The sequence below is a fragment of the Cygnus olor genome, chromosome 17 (genome assembly GCF_009769625.2).
Source record: "Cygnus olor isolate bCygOlo1 chromosome 17, bCygOlo1.pri.v2, whole genome shotgun sequence".
Lineage (NCBI taxonomy): Eukaryota > Metazoa > Chordata > Aves > Anseriformes > Anatidae > Cygnus > Cygnus olor.
Window position 1 is genome coordinate 9015654 of NC_049185.1, and position 16018 is coordinate 9031671.

General features: G+C 46.4%; 2 protein-coding genes across 6 annotated transcripts in view; both read right to left on the bottom strand.

Moving 5' to 3' along the window:
• Positions 1-425: 425 nt before the first annotated feature.
• Positions 426-6571, bottom strand: PUS1 (pseudouridine synthase 1). Of its 2 annotated transcripts, none has more exons than XM_040576608.1 (6): positions 6339-6571; positions 5819-6034; positions 4394-4531; positions 3578-3680; positions 2608-3305; positions 426-2211 (listed from the first exon to the last, which is right to left on the bottom strand). In XM_040576608.1, the coding sequence occupies exons 2-6, from the start codon at positions 6020-6022 to the stop codon at positions 2161-2163; spliced, it is 1194 nt and encodes a 397-aa protein (XP_040432542.1). In that variant the 5' UTR covers positions 6023-6034; positions 6339-6571; the 3' UTR covers positions 426-2160. The 2 variants fall into 2 exon arrangements, with proteins under 2 accessions (XP_040432542.1, XP_040432543.1); XM_040576609.1 differs by lacking the exon at positions 6339-6571 and adding an exon at positions 6208-6312.
• A 5881-nt stretch (positions 6572-12452) lies between these two features.
• ULK1 (unc-51 like autophagy activating kinase 1) overlaps positions 12453-16018 on the bottom strand; it is an 80058-nt gene continuing 76492 nt past the window's right edge. For all 4 annotated transcript variants that reach the window (XM_040576614.1, XM_040576612.1, XM_040576613.1 and 1 more), the window contains one exon: positions 12453-15642. In XM_040576614.1, the coding sequence (XP_040432548.1) occupies positions 15587-15642 (56 nt within the window). In that variant the 3' untranslated portion in view covers positions 12453-15586. The remainder of the gene's footprint in view (positions 15643-16018) is intronic.

Consider the following 16018-nt stretch of genomic DNA (forward strand, 5'->3'; position numbering starts at 1 on the left):
CTAATGGCGGCTGCGACTGGAGCTGGAGCTTGTAGCGGGAGCTGAGGGAACCCTCAGGAGCCCCAAAGAGCCCCGAGGAACCCCAAAGAGCTCCAGACAGCCCCAAAGGGCCCCAAAGAGCTCCAGATTACCCCGGCTTCCCTCGCTCCGGCAGCAGCCGGGCCGCCGGCCCCAAGCTGAGCGGGCACCGATGTGAGCCCGCCGTCCCAGTGCCCTGACAGAACCGAGCGCCTCACATAAACACCCCGGGCTGAGCACGGAGCGTGCCCCAAGGGGCAGTTTTAAAGCTTGAATCGTTTTTAGAGCCTTTATTTATTTATACTCACGTCCCGAGCCACAAAGCCACTTACCTGCACAGAAACCAGAGTTCAAACACCCAGCTCGTGATCCCCACGAAATAAAACAGAACGTGTAACAAGAGGTAAGAAACACCCTGGTTTTATTATTATTGTTTTTTCTCCATAGGTTATAAATAGAAATTCCTGTTGACTTCAGCTGAGCCACTGGTGTCAGTTTTGATGCCTCTATTTTTAAGTAAATAAAGGCATTGTTCTCAGATTGAAAGGGACAGAAAGATAGAGCTTTGGACAGAAGACTAATACAGACTAGGTCAACAGTATGAGTTAGCAAAGGATGTAAAAGGAAAATCTAGGTAGAGTCCCTCTCCAGAACACTTACACTCCTGTCATTCCAAAACAGTACGGCCTTCACATAAACAGAAAGCTCTGATTAAAATCCAGATGAAACATGCAAATCCCTTTTCAAGGGACAGCTGTACTTTGGCCAAAAAAAAAAATCCAGGAGGCGTAAAATCAGAAGCCATGGAATGAAGGCGCAAAGAACCGTCTCCTCTAAGAAGTAACTACCATATTCAGTATGGACCCCCAGTTTTGATGCACATCTTTGGGCACGGGACTAGTCTGTATCCCAAGTTAACAGGACAGAAAGGAGAACAAGAACTGCAGAGTATGCAGATCCCAGAACACAGAAAATTAAAACAATTTCCCAGAGGAAGACAACACTCAGGCATGCTCTTCCCTTATCACCAATCACTGCACACTCCTCTACTCTGAGCAGCTTGATAGAAATTACAAATTCACACATACAAAGCAAATGCAGACTTGATTAAGCCCCGAGGAAGTCAGCACCATTCCTTTCACACATGCTAAGTTGAATCAACCCAGAATCTAGCAGATGGCAAGCTAGTTTCCACTAAAAACAGAAATACTAAACCAGCAGCAACACATCTAGTGAGCCACCCCAGGGAACACTAGAACTTTCATAGCGGCACACTTTGAATTGCAGTCCTGGCAATTCATTTACATGTGTTCCTCACATCTCAACTGCAGGTCTGTGAAACGACACCTCAGGCAGTGGATGCCCAACTACGTACGTAGCTGCAGAGCTACGTTCTTGAGCCTGCCCAAGCATGCGGACAATAAAGGGAGGATGACACCTTTCAAATATAAGGTCTTATCTTAAAATATGTGGTTCAATCCATGTTCCAACATTAAGACCTCTCACTGAGTAAGGAATCATTTCCTCTAGGCTTGCAAAGCTTTAGAAAACATGGAAAGTTTGATTCAATAGCAAAAGAATTCACAGCAGTTAGCATGATAATGAATTTATACCCCACACATGTTATTCCACAAGAAAGCCATGGATGGCATGGAAGATAAAAGCTTAAAATGATGTTTAGAGATCAGGTCAATTAAAGGTGAAAGGAAAATAAAAACTAAATTGAAAGTTCATGGAGTCATAAATTCATAACAATCATCAAAAAAGTATATTAAAATGTTTTTCCCCATCTTTATGTAAAGATTATACATATTTAAAATACTACTTCCAGGTAAACATGTAATAAAAACGTTATTCAAATAGCAATTAAGACATTCTGCATTACAGGAATCTTTTAGAAAGCTTCTTTCTTGTTACACTTTTTTCAAGTATACCAGGCAGGTGGATCAGTCAGTGGTACCAACGGCTTCTTTTACTCTTTCTACGGCAGTTTTCCCCACCCAGTTTTTCCTGGGCATCTGGTTCTTGTTCTGCATGCACGCAAACCTCTGCTTTACTGGGTTCTTGGATTAGGATGGCCGCTTTTTTGTGGACAAAGTGAGCTGCAAACAGTAAGGGTCCCAGGTCCAACCGCTTATTGGCTCAGTCAGAATCATCACCACAACCATCACTGCCTTCAAGATCGCTGCTGCTCTGAAATGTAAGATGGAAAACGGTGTGTCAGTGTTTCATATATAACTAGAGATGGACCTAAGTCAAAAGACATTGACCATTGACTTTAAGCTTCTCCAGAAGCGTAGGAAAATGCAGCAAGATTTGCTAGTTTATGACTCTGCAGTCAAATCAGCCAGTGTTTCAAAGCATTCCTTCCTCCTTCCCTCAACTGCGCCATGCAAAACCCTGCATAAGTAACACTCTAATTCATTCCACCAACATCAAGAGCACGCAGACTGAAAAGATAAAAACATTTTATACTCCAGATGACTGTCCTCTTCCACAGTATGTTCACGGAAAACAAAATATTACTAAGGGAAGAGCCATTTTAACTTGCAGCTTCTGTTTGAGAACAACAATGGCTTCAATCATTACCTTTGAATTTTTGTTGTTAGCTTGCATCTCAGCAGCAGAAGAGTTAAAGTCATGGATGGAGAGGGTGTTTAGCCAGTTCATCATGGATTTCTCCTCCCTTTCTGTGTTAATAATAGTAGGATAGATATACTGCTCTTTGAAAACAGCAATCTTTTCCTCCTCCTCTGTCCACTCCAGCGGCTCATGCAGCCCATCATTTCCAAACCGCCTGTTGTACTTTTCAAAGTGTACTCTTTCCAAGACCAGACCGAGTCCAGGAGCTTTGGGGACATCTACTTTCTCTTCTCCCCAGCTGCGCTCTATGATCGACTCTGCAGCATAACCTTTCACGACAGCTATCACCAGACCAATCATCTTCCTTATCTGGTGCATCATGAAACTCTGACCTTTCACTTTGATCACTGCAAATTCGATGTTTTCCCGCACAAAGGGCTCTCCACAGTACATCTCCATTATGTACCGCTTGGCGCTGGGGTCCTTGGGTCCCTTCTGAGACGTGAAGTTGTGGAAGTTGTGTGTTCCTTTATAGCAAGCAAGCAGCTTGTTGACTTTTTCAAGGGTCTCTTTGTTCAGTCGATAAGCCTCTTCTTGCACATCTTCGTCTTTATGGGCAAAGGTAAATGTTGGCAGCATGTAGGAGTAGGTTCTGGCATCACATTTGTTCTTGGAGTTGAATCCCCCAGTGACTCTCTTCAGCCCTTATTTTAAAAAGAGACGTTAAGTTTTTGAATCAGTAGGCCATAACCCAATTGTGATTTCAGCTTTAGCAACCAATGTATTTTTTTAAATAAAATTCAATTCAAATATACAAAGATTTATTTTATAGGACACTAATTTCAAAATAGCAGAAACACAGATTCTTGTTAAAACTAAACTGCTTTTGAGGAAAATTATAATAGTAAGGGAGAGACTTTGTGCAGGAGAAGGCTCCTCTTTGAAAAGTTTTCTTTGCCCATTCTGGCATCCTTACCCAGAATTCTGATGTGAGAAGGAAGATGGTTATTGATCTTTTCTAAGATGTCATCTATTAGCCTGACCTTTAGTGACACAATCTGTCCAGCTGCAGACACACCCTATAAAAATCATAAAGCACATATACAGATAATTATGTACCTTGGAAGGTCTAGGATAGCACTTGAAGAACTGAAATAGCTAAAGAACAAGTTTTTCTCACTGTCATTTCAGGCTGAAGTAAGGCAAATGCAAGGTCACAGGCGGAAATCCAAGTAAGAGTACTCCTGGAAGACCGGCTGGTGTTGTATGGCCACCCAGCACCTTAGCAATCTTAGACAGCATAATATTGCACTCCCTTTCCTGATGTATCTCACTGTATTTGACTATTAAGTAAAGCACCAGCAGAAAATAAATGACTTATACATAAGATCAGCCATGAATTCCAGTTCAGATTTAGAATCCTGCTGTGGCAGGGTTGAAAATCAATGGTGATGCAGTTACATTTCCAAGCTCCGCATCAGCCAGGCAGCAAGAGCAGCGAGGAGCAGCAACAGGTTGGGAAGCTGAAGCAGATGAATGTGACAGCAATGCAGAGACACAGTGTAAGTGTGAAGCACCAGCTTTACAAACACCATATAACCAATATCCCACTCTAAATATTTACTTTTTACTTAAGTTTAGTAATGAATGAAGGGAGGAGTTTCAAGTAACATTCACTGCAAATAGGATTTGCTGTTGGATCTCATGCTAAACAACGCTTTACCAGGCAATCACAACAGCACTGGTGGGAACAGACCACATTTTATGAGAGCACAGGCCCTAACCAATGTACCTTATCTGTTCGAGCACACCGCTGAAAAGACATTTTCTTCATGTTCTCTCCATGGTTTTCTGGGATGCAGCCTGACTGAACAAGGGCGGATACCAAGTCGTCTTCAATTGTCTTGAACTGTGAAGATCCCATATTCCTCTAGAAGAGAATATAAAATAAGAAAACAAATAGTAATAATGGGGTAACTGTTCTGAAGAACATCACTGAAAAATTTTGTTAATTGAGTATCATTATGCAATCTTTTAAAAATCTTCCCTTCACAACCCTGAATTAATTGCTAGTGCCTGCAACAGTAACAGCTGCTGTTCTAAACCTAGCCTCTGCAAATTGGGCTTCTAGAAATTAGTGGACTCTTTTGGTCAGGTAGCCCGAGCTGTTATATAACTCAGACTACTGTTTGCTCCAGCAACTTCTGCACTAAACTTGTAGATGGACTACGAGAGAAAACATGCAACTCTTACCTGTGTAAGGCTGCTTGGCACACACCCTCCAACACACACCGCTCAGTAACAAATGCAGAAAAGCTGAAATGCACTTCCACAGACATGCCCATGCACGTTGTTCACTGCTGCTGAACAAAGCTACTTTGCTGTATAAGCATGAAAAATTCTGTGTTCAACCATTACCAATTATCCCGTAGAGCTTTTAAACTACACCTCAGGAATGCATATGGAGCATGCAGTATGCTGAGAGGAGCAGCAGATGGAGCAAAATCACGCTGTTGCTGCTAACACTGTGCCACAAGACCATTCCTGCAGGAGCAAGTCTGGGGTACTTTGCTGCTGCAACAAAGCAGCATCCCACGTGTGAGCATAACAATCCTAAAGCAGTTTTCCTGTTCCTAAATTGCTACAAGCCACTCTATTGAGCATACCAGGAAAAGGACAATTTACAATGTCTTTGAATACAATCTTTTCATATATCCAAGAGATGTCAACACAGCTGGCAATTTGTTTCTTTAAAATACGCAGCTCAGTTCTCCAGGATCTGCACGTTTTGCAGAACACAGTGAGACACCCTGAGGTCTGACCTAAGGAAACCTCTGCACGGCTGCTTTGAAATGTAAAGCTTCAATCTGAAGCTGGTGCACGGGTCGGGAGGGATCATGAGACAGCACATCACGCGCTGACAGAACAGCAGTGCCTGTGCTTTCAGCCTCCTCAAGAGCCTTGTCTGCAGCCCAGCTTTTGAAAGATCTGCTGATGCTCTATACTGAAAGGCATGTTCACTAGTCACGGAATACAACAGATGTACAAGTGACAGCTTCCTAAGTCCAGCTACTACCACACCACTTGACCCCAGGAGCCACTGAACCCATCTGTCCCCGCCCCAGCTCCTGAAGCCGCAGCCCTCCCTCCCTGCTGCAGCTCTAAACCCCACAGACCTCAGTAACGGCCGGCCGCGACGCTTTATTGACCCACGTACTTGCATGCCGTGGTAGCCTTTCCCCGAATACGCCATCAACAACACGATCTTCCTCTTGGGCGACCTTTTGCTCTGATCCTCCTCCTCCTCACCCCCGTCTCTCTTCAGCCTTTTGCTTTGGTGCCCGTTTTCCTCCGGCCTTTCCAGCACCTCGCCGCCGCCGCTCAGCCTCTTGGCAACCGCTGCCCGCAGCCCCTCGGCCATGCTGGGAACCACCTGCGGGGAGCAGAGCGCTCAGCGGGGCGAGCCCCGACCGCCAGCCCCGGCCCGGCTCGGCCCGGCCCGGCCCACCCCGGGCAGCCCCGAGGAGCCGCCCGGCCGCCGGTGAGGCGCGGGGTGCCCGGGCCCTGCCTCCCTCGCCCCGGCCTCCCCCCGCGGCCCGCACGCACGTTACGCGGCCGGGCCCCGGGCCCCAACCCCGCGGGGCAGAAGCCGAGGCCCCAGCCCCAGCCCCAGCCCCAGGCCCAGGCCCAGGCCCGCGCCCCCCAGCGCAGCATCGCGGCCCGGCCCCGCCGCTCACCCGCCCGGGCACGGCCACAGCGGGCCCGGCCGAGCCCTACGGAGGCCGCGCGGGGCCGCGCCGAGGCGGCGCTGGTGCTGCCGCTGAGCGGAGCGGGGCGGCGCTGAGGGGGGGGAGCGCGGCTGCTGCATCCAAAATGGCCCCCGGGGCTGTGGGGGGTCCTCAGCAGGCGCTGGGCCCTACGGCCGGGCTCCTCTCGTGTTTTGGCGATGTTTCTCCGTAGGCTGGCTCACACACAGACTCTGTGGGGCCTGCACGTGTGAAAAGTGTGAGAAGTTATTAATCCAAGCAGGGGAAAAGGCAGAGTAACGAGTGCGTTCCTGTGATAAGCATTACCCATATAAGCACAACATTTATTTCCTCACAAACCCACTTGGTAAAGCAGTACTACTAGCAGCAGTTCAGTCACAGTGAAACACAGCAAAAAGTGGTGGCGTCACCGTCCTGGGGGTGTTCAGGGAAAGGTTGGACGTGGTGCTATGGACATGGTTTAGCGGGTGACATTGGTGGTACAGCATGGTTGGACCAGACGATCTTGAAGGTCTTTTCCAACCCTAATGATTCTATTCTATTCTAAATATCTCATGTGAAGCACAGGTCACTCACTAAAGCTCAAGATCACCCTCCCAGAGGGGTACTTGCTGGGCAGCGGTCACTGTCCCTTCATTATGCAGCTGCCACCCGCACCAGCATTGCCCACTGTTGAGCACAAGCCCCCACGCTTTTGCTTTCCTGTCAGGTTTTCCTCCCTCTGGCTTTCTCAGGCAATCATTATGCTCATGTCTCCTCCAACAAGTTTTATCTGCGCTGATGTACTTAATGGGAAAGCTTAGTACAATAGGCACCCTTATCAGGCAACAGCATGTACCTCCTAAAAAGCCAAATGCACCTGGAAATTGTTTTGTTATGCTATGAGCTTCAGTGCTTTATGGGAGGGAGCTACCCAGAGAGGATGCTGCTCCCCTGGCATGGCTGTGAAATTAGCGTAAGAAAGCTCCATTTATTCATTCAGATGGAAAATGGAATGGTTGACAATTCCAAGCAGGCCAGATTATCAAACACAGGCTTGTTATTTCTGCTAATAAGGGGAAGAAATGCAGCACGTCCTTTTTTGAACTGACACATCTGAGTTATTTCAGTAGCGGGACGGGGCAAGGGAAGATTTATCACATGTTCCCAGCTGTACTTTGTTTAGAGAAGTGATAAAAGATAGCCTGTCAAATAGCAGCACCGCTGCCAATGGAAACAGGAATATAAATGTCTGTATTGCTTAGACCGGGGCGTCTGAATCTCTTTTAGCCTTGCTTCCTTAGGAAGTGAAGTGTGTGCAGTCACACTGCCTGTCTGTACAACACCGTCTCTTCCTCCTGCCTTCCTGCTATGATTGCTGAATTTGGCCCATTTCGAGGGAGGGAAGAAGGCCCCAGCAGATAGGATAAAACAATGGTATGACAGGAGAAAAACTTACGTGGATGTCCCCATGATGGAAAAAGCTTTGCTATCCCAGCCCCTTATCCATTCTAAGGGCAACAAAGGAGCTTCAAAACAGCATGAACCTTGCTCTGAACCTGCCAGAGCACACACTGACTCTTTCCCAAGATAAAAATTAGGCAGGTGGAAAGGAGATGGAGAAAGTTGTTGGTCCCAGTGCGGAGTTGTAGGACACACACATGCCTCACTGCTTCACTGTTAATAAAATGACTTGATTCGTAGTGTGAACCTCATTGTCATAAAATATTAAGAGTGGTTAATGTCGCCTTCTTGCTCAGTCCCTTCACTCAGTCTTGCTCAGTCCCCTCCATTCCCAGGCAGATGGGAATCATCTCTGTGATCTGCCTACCCTGCCATAAACCCCTGCCCTATCCCTGAGCATATCACACCCCTGCAGCTGCAGCCAGCCTCGGGTCATGAGGAGCACTGCCACCAGTGGTAAGCAGCGCTGGGGATATCGTCATTTTACTCAGTTAAACATAATGACAGGAGTCCAGGTGACAACAGGAATCAAAGAGGAGGCGCTTGCTCTATGCAATTAGCCAGCTTCTTACAGCCCACCAGTAAAATGCTCTCTACAGCACCACAGAAAATGACTGACTTGGATTTTCTGAATGATTCATTTAGCCTTCAGGTTTTCTAGCAGAGCAGAACTGATAAGCTGCCAGCAACATCAGAGGTCCCAAATGAGGTTGGGACCATGCTACAGCACCTGTCAAAGGAGCATGTTTCTTGCAAGGAGTTTGCAGTCTAAATCCTCCAAACAAAGGAAGGATTATTGTCCTGTTTTCATTTGGTATTTTTATATTTTATTTTATTTTATTTTATTTTATTTTATTTTATTTTATTTTGTTTTATTTTCAACAGGTAGATAACAAAGGCGAGGAGAAATTAAGTGACTTGCCAGAATTGCCACTGTAAATCAGTTCTGTGGGAATCTGCACTGTGAAGGCAGTACCTCAGGGATGTACATCTTGAGTGAAAAGGCAGCAGAGACGAGGCTGCAGTTTCTGGTGTAGAGCAGAAGGTCCAATTGCAGATCACTGCATGAGGTCTGCAAAGCCGGTGCACTTGCTTGGATTTAATTTGCATCACACTTACCCAGCATCTTCAGGAATTTGCCTAATCTTCAAGAATTAAATTAGCAGGGGTTTTATTCCTCTCGCAGCCGTACCCAGGGTTAAATTGGAATAGGCACAAACAATTCATGAAACTCCCTGCTGTTTGTGTGAGGAGCAGAACGTTTCATACATGTTTAGTAGGACTGGTGAAATTAAAGTACGCTTGGCCTTAAGTGAGAGTGCCGCCGTCAAGTTTACTCAGCAGTGAAATCATCCTCATAAAACATTTCCAGGTATGCAAGTGGCCCTGGGGACTGCAGGCTGTAGCTCCAGGAATGGGCCATCCTTGAAGTTTCAGGACAAGCACACCTGCCGCTGCAGAACTGGTGGCGGAGCTCTAGCTCTAACAGGTGATTTAACATCTTCGTGCCCTGCTCTGATGAATCACTCCAACATCATCTCCTTTACAAGAAGAGCAACATTAACACCCCCACAAACTATCACTGCAGCTCCAATATCCAACCGCTGGCCCAGCACAGTCCGTGCAATACCCGCCCCGACAGAGCGGTCCTGTAGTGCCATCTCTGGCAAAGCCCCCATGCCTTGTCCGTGAGGTGAAAATAGGCACCCAAATCCTCCCCCTGCACAGTAACAGTGTGGGCCTGAGCACAAAGGCCGGCTACCACCGGGAGAGTGAAACCTTTGTGGTGCAACCCTGCATTTGCGCTTCCTCCACCAGACCCCCTCGCTCTAACACATGCCAGCCCCTTCTGGCTTGGAAGTGACCTGACTGCCTGAAACGAGGCCTGAACTGAGAGAAGTGTGGCAACAATTCATCTGTGGTGGCTTTAAGACTACCTGCAGCAGGAATCCCAGCAGGCCTGCAGTTCCCCACCGGAGCACGTTAACGATCCCGCTGCCAACATTAGTAAGCACACCAGGTGCTGAGGAGAAGCCGAAGGCAGGACCCCCACGTGCTGTAGGCCTGCAGGGTGTTGGGGGTGCCGAACAGGCCCGGGAGCAGCACCCTGACTTCTGGCAGCAGAGCTCCGGGCCCATGCCGTGGACACAGGCATCGGGGTGTAACCAGTGTAAGCCCAAGAGGTGCTGGGACCAGCGCCGGAGGAGCTCCGACAGCACTTGGGTGCTAGCGGGGGTTCATGTCAGAAAACCGTTTGGAAACTCAGCCACCCTCTGTCCACAGTAAGGAAAGAAGCCCATGTTTGACTTTATTTTCTTAAGCTTATTCTAAGAAATATATTATTTAATGCATTTTCCGAGAGCATCCTGCCAGATTTCAGCTCCCAGGAGGAGTGGTTCTGACTCCATTGTCCCTAAAAATGCTGTTTTTAGAACAGAAATGTGCCGGGGACATTTGTATCCCTGCCCTACGTGCAGTTGCTCAGCCAGGGAATGGCACCTATCCTCAGCGCTGCATTCATGGTCACAGATTAAGGGTGTCGAGAGGCCTTTAAAATCCTCCTGCGGGGATTTGTCAGCAGGGCATTAACTCCGGCCAAAGGAGTTAACTCCTCCTACAAAATAAAGTTTTTAAAGGACAGGGCTTGGTAACAAAAAAAAAAGCAGGGTACTTGATCTTTTTATTGCCTTGGTGTGAAGCACGCCCACCCGTTTGTACTTCCTTGATGTCACCAGGCTACGTCTGATCTCTGGGAGCTGAATGAACAGGTTTTTGCTGACGTACTTACAGCAACTAAATATAAAATACGGGAACAAAGCCAAACACACTGGAAGAATCGCTTGGGTTTGTTTTCTCCTAGAATCAACAGCAATGCAACGTCACCATAAACATCTCAAAAGTTGTGCAATTTTCACTGGTGCTTTTAAGCTGTTCAGGCCTCATGGTTTGGAGCTTTTAGAAGAGACTTTATTTCTGTTCAGTCTTCCAGCTAGCTCTGTCCTCCTTTGTCTGCTGCCCATGAAAGAGCGCCATGGATCCAGCCGGGTGTTCTCTATCTGCACGTGGCACAGACTCTCCGCCTTTCATCTGGCTGTAGGCTTTCCACATGAACCCTTAAACTTCCTCACAGACAGCTTCAAACCCAACCCTTTACCCTGAGCATCTTGAACACATTTATTTACGTTCTTTACCCCAACCCCACACCACAGGGAACAAACACGATGTCCTCCCACAAAAGGGTGTTGTTCACGTTAAAAGCAATACAAAAATCCCAGCGTGCCAAGCTCCAAACGCTAAGCACCATCAGCAGTTGTGTTTATTTAGCTGTGAGCAGCTTCCCGAGGTCTTGCCCGGGTTTTACCACGCCGTGCCTCCACGACACGCGGCTGTACCCGCGAGCGAGCCAGCGTTAGCGGCAGCGCACCCGGTCGCGGCCTTCCAGGCAGTCCTGTTCTCACGGAGGGACCGCGTGCTGCCCTGTTCCCCTCGGTGGGAAAGGCAGAGCCAGGAAACAGGAGTTATAAATAGGGCTGAGCAAGAAATAAAAACAGTTCCAGCTCAGGGTAAACTAAGATTTTGAAATAGGAACTTTTCTTACAGAAAAACAATACAGCCCAGTAACCGCATGGGGTGATGCTGAGTCAGACAGCCTGGCAGGCAGGGCTCTCCCCAGGGATGCTCACGGCCAACAACAACACACATAGCACAGCAAGCTGAGTTTTGGAAAATGTTCCATGGAACTACGGTATCAGGCTCCTGAGAGATCACACCTCTGTCGCTTAGTTTCTGTCAAAGCGGAAGGACTGGAATAATTCACATCCCAGACGCAGAGCTTTGCTTTTTATCCTAAATATTCTGATTCAGAGAAGAGACTACAGCTACCAGTCTTGCACCAAAAGCCAGGATCAAGGTTGACAGCAACCTGACTGTGGTGTTGAAGGGCTGCTCATATCTACCTGTCAGGAGTAAGGATGAATTAAGCACTCAGTGCAGTACCTCTCACACACAGGTTTCACATAAGGCTCCATGCTGCTCACAGGGCACCCTTCTCTGAGCCCACGGGTGCACATTCAAAGAAGATGCCTGCACTGCTCTGGCTGCTCCCTACTGCCCAGGGAGCCATACAGTCCAACCCCTGCCTTGAAAGCACATCTGAAGTCTCCTCGGGCTTCTTTATGGTGTTCCTTGCTACAATTACCCAACCACTTCCCATGCCTCAGACACCCCTTCTGCAGTGTGCTGAGAGCTGGACTGCAAAGAGGTAAAGAGCTCCAACGGGTTGATCTTGCAAATCCTGAAACATGGGTGAAACTTCATGCATCAGCCTAATGGGATTGGAAGGGGTCTGCTATCAACTCCTTATAGTTTCTATCAGTAGCAGCAAGAGAACACAGCCAGATAAGGACAGATAAACCAGCGATTACAGCCCCAGCCAAGAAATTGGGTTCATTTTTCCTAACTTCAAAGGCTGTCTGTAGCTTTAGGCAATATAGCTTCTTTGTCCCAAGCTTCACCCTCTTTGAAAAGAAGGTAACAGCACTTCTTCACCTGAAAGTCACAGCTGGTGGAACCAAACACATGAAATACCATACATAACCCAGTTAGTGCAGTATCTGAGTAAGTACTGAAAATAGGCCACTAACAATTTCAAAACATTTTTTATTTCTTAAATTGGTGTTGTACAATTTAAAGCCAAAAAAAAAAAGTCACACAAAACACAAATAAAAAATGTTGACAAAGTATCAAGCATTACCTTATTAAGAACATCATCATACGCTCTCACAAACCTGAAGATACATGTTATTAGACTGAGGTTTCTTGAAATCTATTAAGACGCTACACACAAACGCTGCAACAGTAACAAAGCCATGACAATAGCAAGTGGACTATGCTAGCAACTTCAGCAACGGTTGGGGATTTTTTGTGTATTTTTTTTTCTTTTTTTGTTGCCTTTTTTTTTTTATTTTGCATTCCTTATTGTCTACAAAGCAATAAATATTTTTCACCAAAAAAATTGGTTTCACGCTACATGCAATTAGATAAAAAATAAAGTCACCAAAGTGATGGCAAAATAAATCACCTGATTTTTTCTTTTTCTTTTTCCTTTTTCTTTTTTTTTTTGTGTTTTCTTTTTTTTTTTTTTTTTAATTCAAGCACAGTGGCTAAGTTTCAAGTATCAAGAGAAAACTTATATACACGTTTGTGTTTGTGTGCATATATATACATACACACACATACACACATACTTGTATGTATATATACAAACACATACATATATATATTGGTTGTAGGTCTGTAAACCACAATATTTTGGAGCAATATATACTTGTGTACATTGAATGTGGACAATTTTGATACATTCAAGTAATTAAGTACAGCTGGAAGGTTAGTGCTGAGCTTGCCATGTACAAGGATCGTTAAACCTGCGGCACAAACGTGGGTCCTGGGCTGCGCTTCTCCTGGGCAGGAAGCTCTCAGCGTACGCTCGTGGGATTGCCGTGAGGGTTCAGGGCGAGTAGCAGGTGTCTGTATTGCAGAGTCAGGCCTGGCTCGGTGCTTTCATGCTGCATCCCAGTGCACTCACCTGCGGCATAGCCCTTTGCAGAACTGGTAAAATCCTTTTCTAAGCAGTCTGGGTCTCTTCAGCATTCCTGGCCACAGGTTGGGGGGTTGTTTCTTTGCTGTTATTTTCTTTTTTTCCCTCCAGGCACAAGCATAAACAGCCACAGAAGCAGCAGGCTGTGAATGTCCGATGTAACAGAGGCCCAATACTGAAGCATTTGTGTAAGCTACGCTTAAAACTTCCCTGGTGGGGCAATCAAAAATATTTTTAAATTTCCTTATTGGCATTTCTGCTCTGCGATCAGAAGTATCCATGTTGCCAAAGATGATGCCAGCTCAAGCCAATTAAGTTGCTCCTGAAACCCTTGCAAAGTATCACACTGAATGTGCCAATATTGAGAGAAAAAAGCAGTGAGGATTTAACCACCATGTGCAAATTATTATTAAATCCCCAAAAACAAAGCCTGAGGTTTCAAGTTGCTTTCAAAGATACTTTTCTGCCCAGCACTAACAAAATACTGCCATGACTCTGATAAATTAAGACACACACTTGCGCACGCAGACAGACAGAAAGGCAGCCAGCTATCCTCTCACGCACATGCTCACAGCATCCGAAGCCTCAACCAGAACTCGAGCCACTCGCACCCGCAGTCTCATTTGGCTACAGAGTCTCCTTAAAAGAAATGCTGAACATAAAACCGAACACTACAAGATTTCTTTATAAAAAATTTAAGCAGCAAATAAAACTTTTTTTAAAAATGCGTTTCCAATTGTAAGTGTGTAGGATCTTAACGCCTGTTCTTGAGCTCTTAAAAAGCATGGAGCTTTATATTGACTGTCCTTTAAAGAACATTTAAATAAAATAAAAAAAAAAAAAACAAAAGAAAACTATCTTGGTACTGCCAGACTGCAAGTCAGCTTTGCCTGGTGTGGAGGAGGAACAGCACAGACTCCGCAGTGCTTTTTGCCTCACACTCACAAGATACAGTACAGTTAAATACGTACAGTTACACACAAACCATATATATCAATATATATTCACCCTTAGGAATACATATTAATATATGCACACACGTAGTGCAATAAAACAACCAGGAAACAAGGGAAGGAATAAAAAGAACAGCATTCCTAACAGTCGTGATGTTCCTGGGTTGTTGTGTGATGCAAAGTCAACTTCTCAAAGTTCCCATAGTGTGTAAAGTGCTCCTTTGATTCACAAAGCTAGTGTTTTCAGTTTCAGGGGAGGGTGAGGGATACGGGAAAGGGCTTATCTAGCCAACAGCTGAAAGCAGGACAGCGCTAGTGCTTCCTCGTGGTAGATATGTACTGACAGGCTGAACCGAACAGCCAAGAGTCTTTAATGCTGATCCCAGTGAGCATAGGGACCAAGGGAGGAACGGATTCATTTTGGCTTCTTAGAAATCCAGGAACATTGCGTTTTCCGTCATCTTCCTGTTTTCCAGGCAGAGTCTCTTTCCCTGTGTCGTTTGCCCGTCCGCAAACAGAGGCAGTCCACGCGACAGCCACGGGAGGTGCAGACTTCCCCAGTGGCAGCACGCTCTCAGCCTTGCTCAGTAAGTCTGTAGAAGGTGGCAGCTACTTCAGCAACGCTCAGGCAAAGTAGAGCAGATTCCCTCCTCTCGGCCATTCAGCAAGCACTCCAAGGCAGAAATGAGTATGAGAAAGGACAAAGGAGAAAAAGGCAGGGGGCCTTGGGTTGCCAGGAAGCTTGAAGGTGCCTGGCTATCAGCTGGGGTAGGGGAAAGTACACAAACTGGCCTTGATTTCTGAACGACATCCTCCAGCATGAACTGAAGCCAGCAGTTTCAGCACATCCATTGCCTGCAATGGAGACAGCACGGAATACCCTGTTCTTAAGCAAGAGGACAGGCAGCAGTCTTTATCCTTCAAAGTGCTGGGAAGAAGCAGACTTCTATCCTTCATCCCTGCTGCCAGTGAGGGAAACCTTTCCACATCAGCTACGTCTTCGCCCAGCCTCTGGGCAGGGAAGTATTTGTGCTTGCTGCAGTCACACCTCCCCACAGAAGAACTTAAGTCTGTGGAACAACTTCCCAAAATGTCAAAATACAGGACATCGAGCAGTTCATCCTCCAGGTATCCTACTGCCAAAATTGATTCCTGCCACAGCAGCAGGCCGTCGGAAACAAAGTGATCAGCTGGGATGAGGTGTGTGGAGAAGAACACTACTAAAATCAGGCGCAGAACCCCGACAGCAGAGCTGACAGCCTGCGCTCGATGCAGAGTTTACCTGGGAGAGAAAAAAAAAAAAAAAACACAACAAATCAGCTTCTCACTTTCCTGGCAATATAAAGACCACCAAAACATGCTGGAGATTTGGAAAACAAACAAGCAAACAAAAACCAAAACACAAGAGAATTCCAGCAAGCCTAAGCAACCCTTCTGGAATCACTACCACGTACCGATTTAGGCTAGATGAGGACCTAGCCACAACAATCTTGCTGGGAAGAAACAGGCCAAAGAGCTGAACGATTAGAGATCCCGGACTGAAAGCAGTGAGGCAGCAGTTCTAACACAGTTATCATGATGTTCTAAAGGACCACCATCTGCTGTAAACAATTTATTCGTTTTTATTTATCGGAGAGGCTTTTGCAGCAGTCAAGACA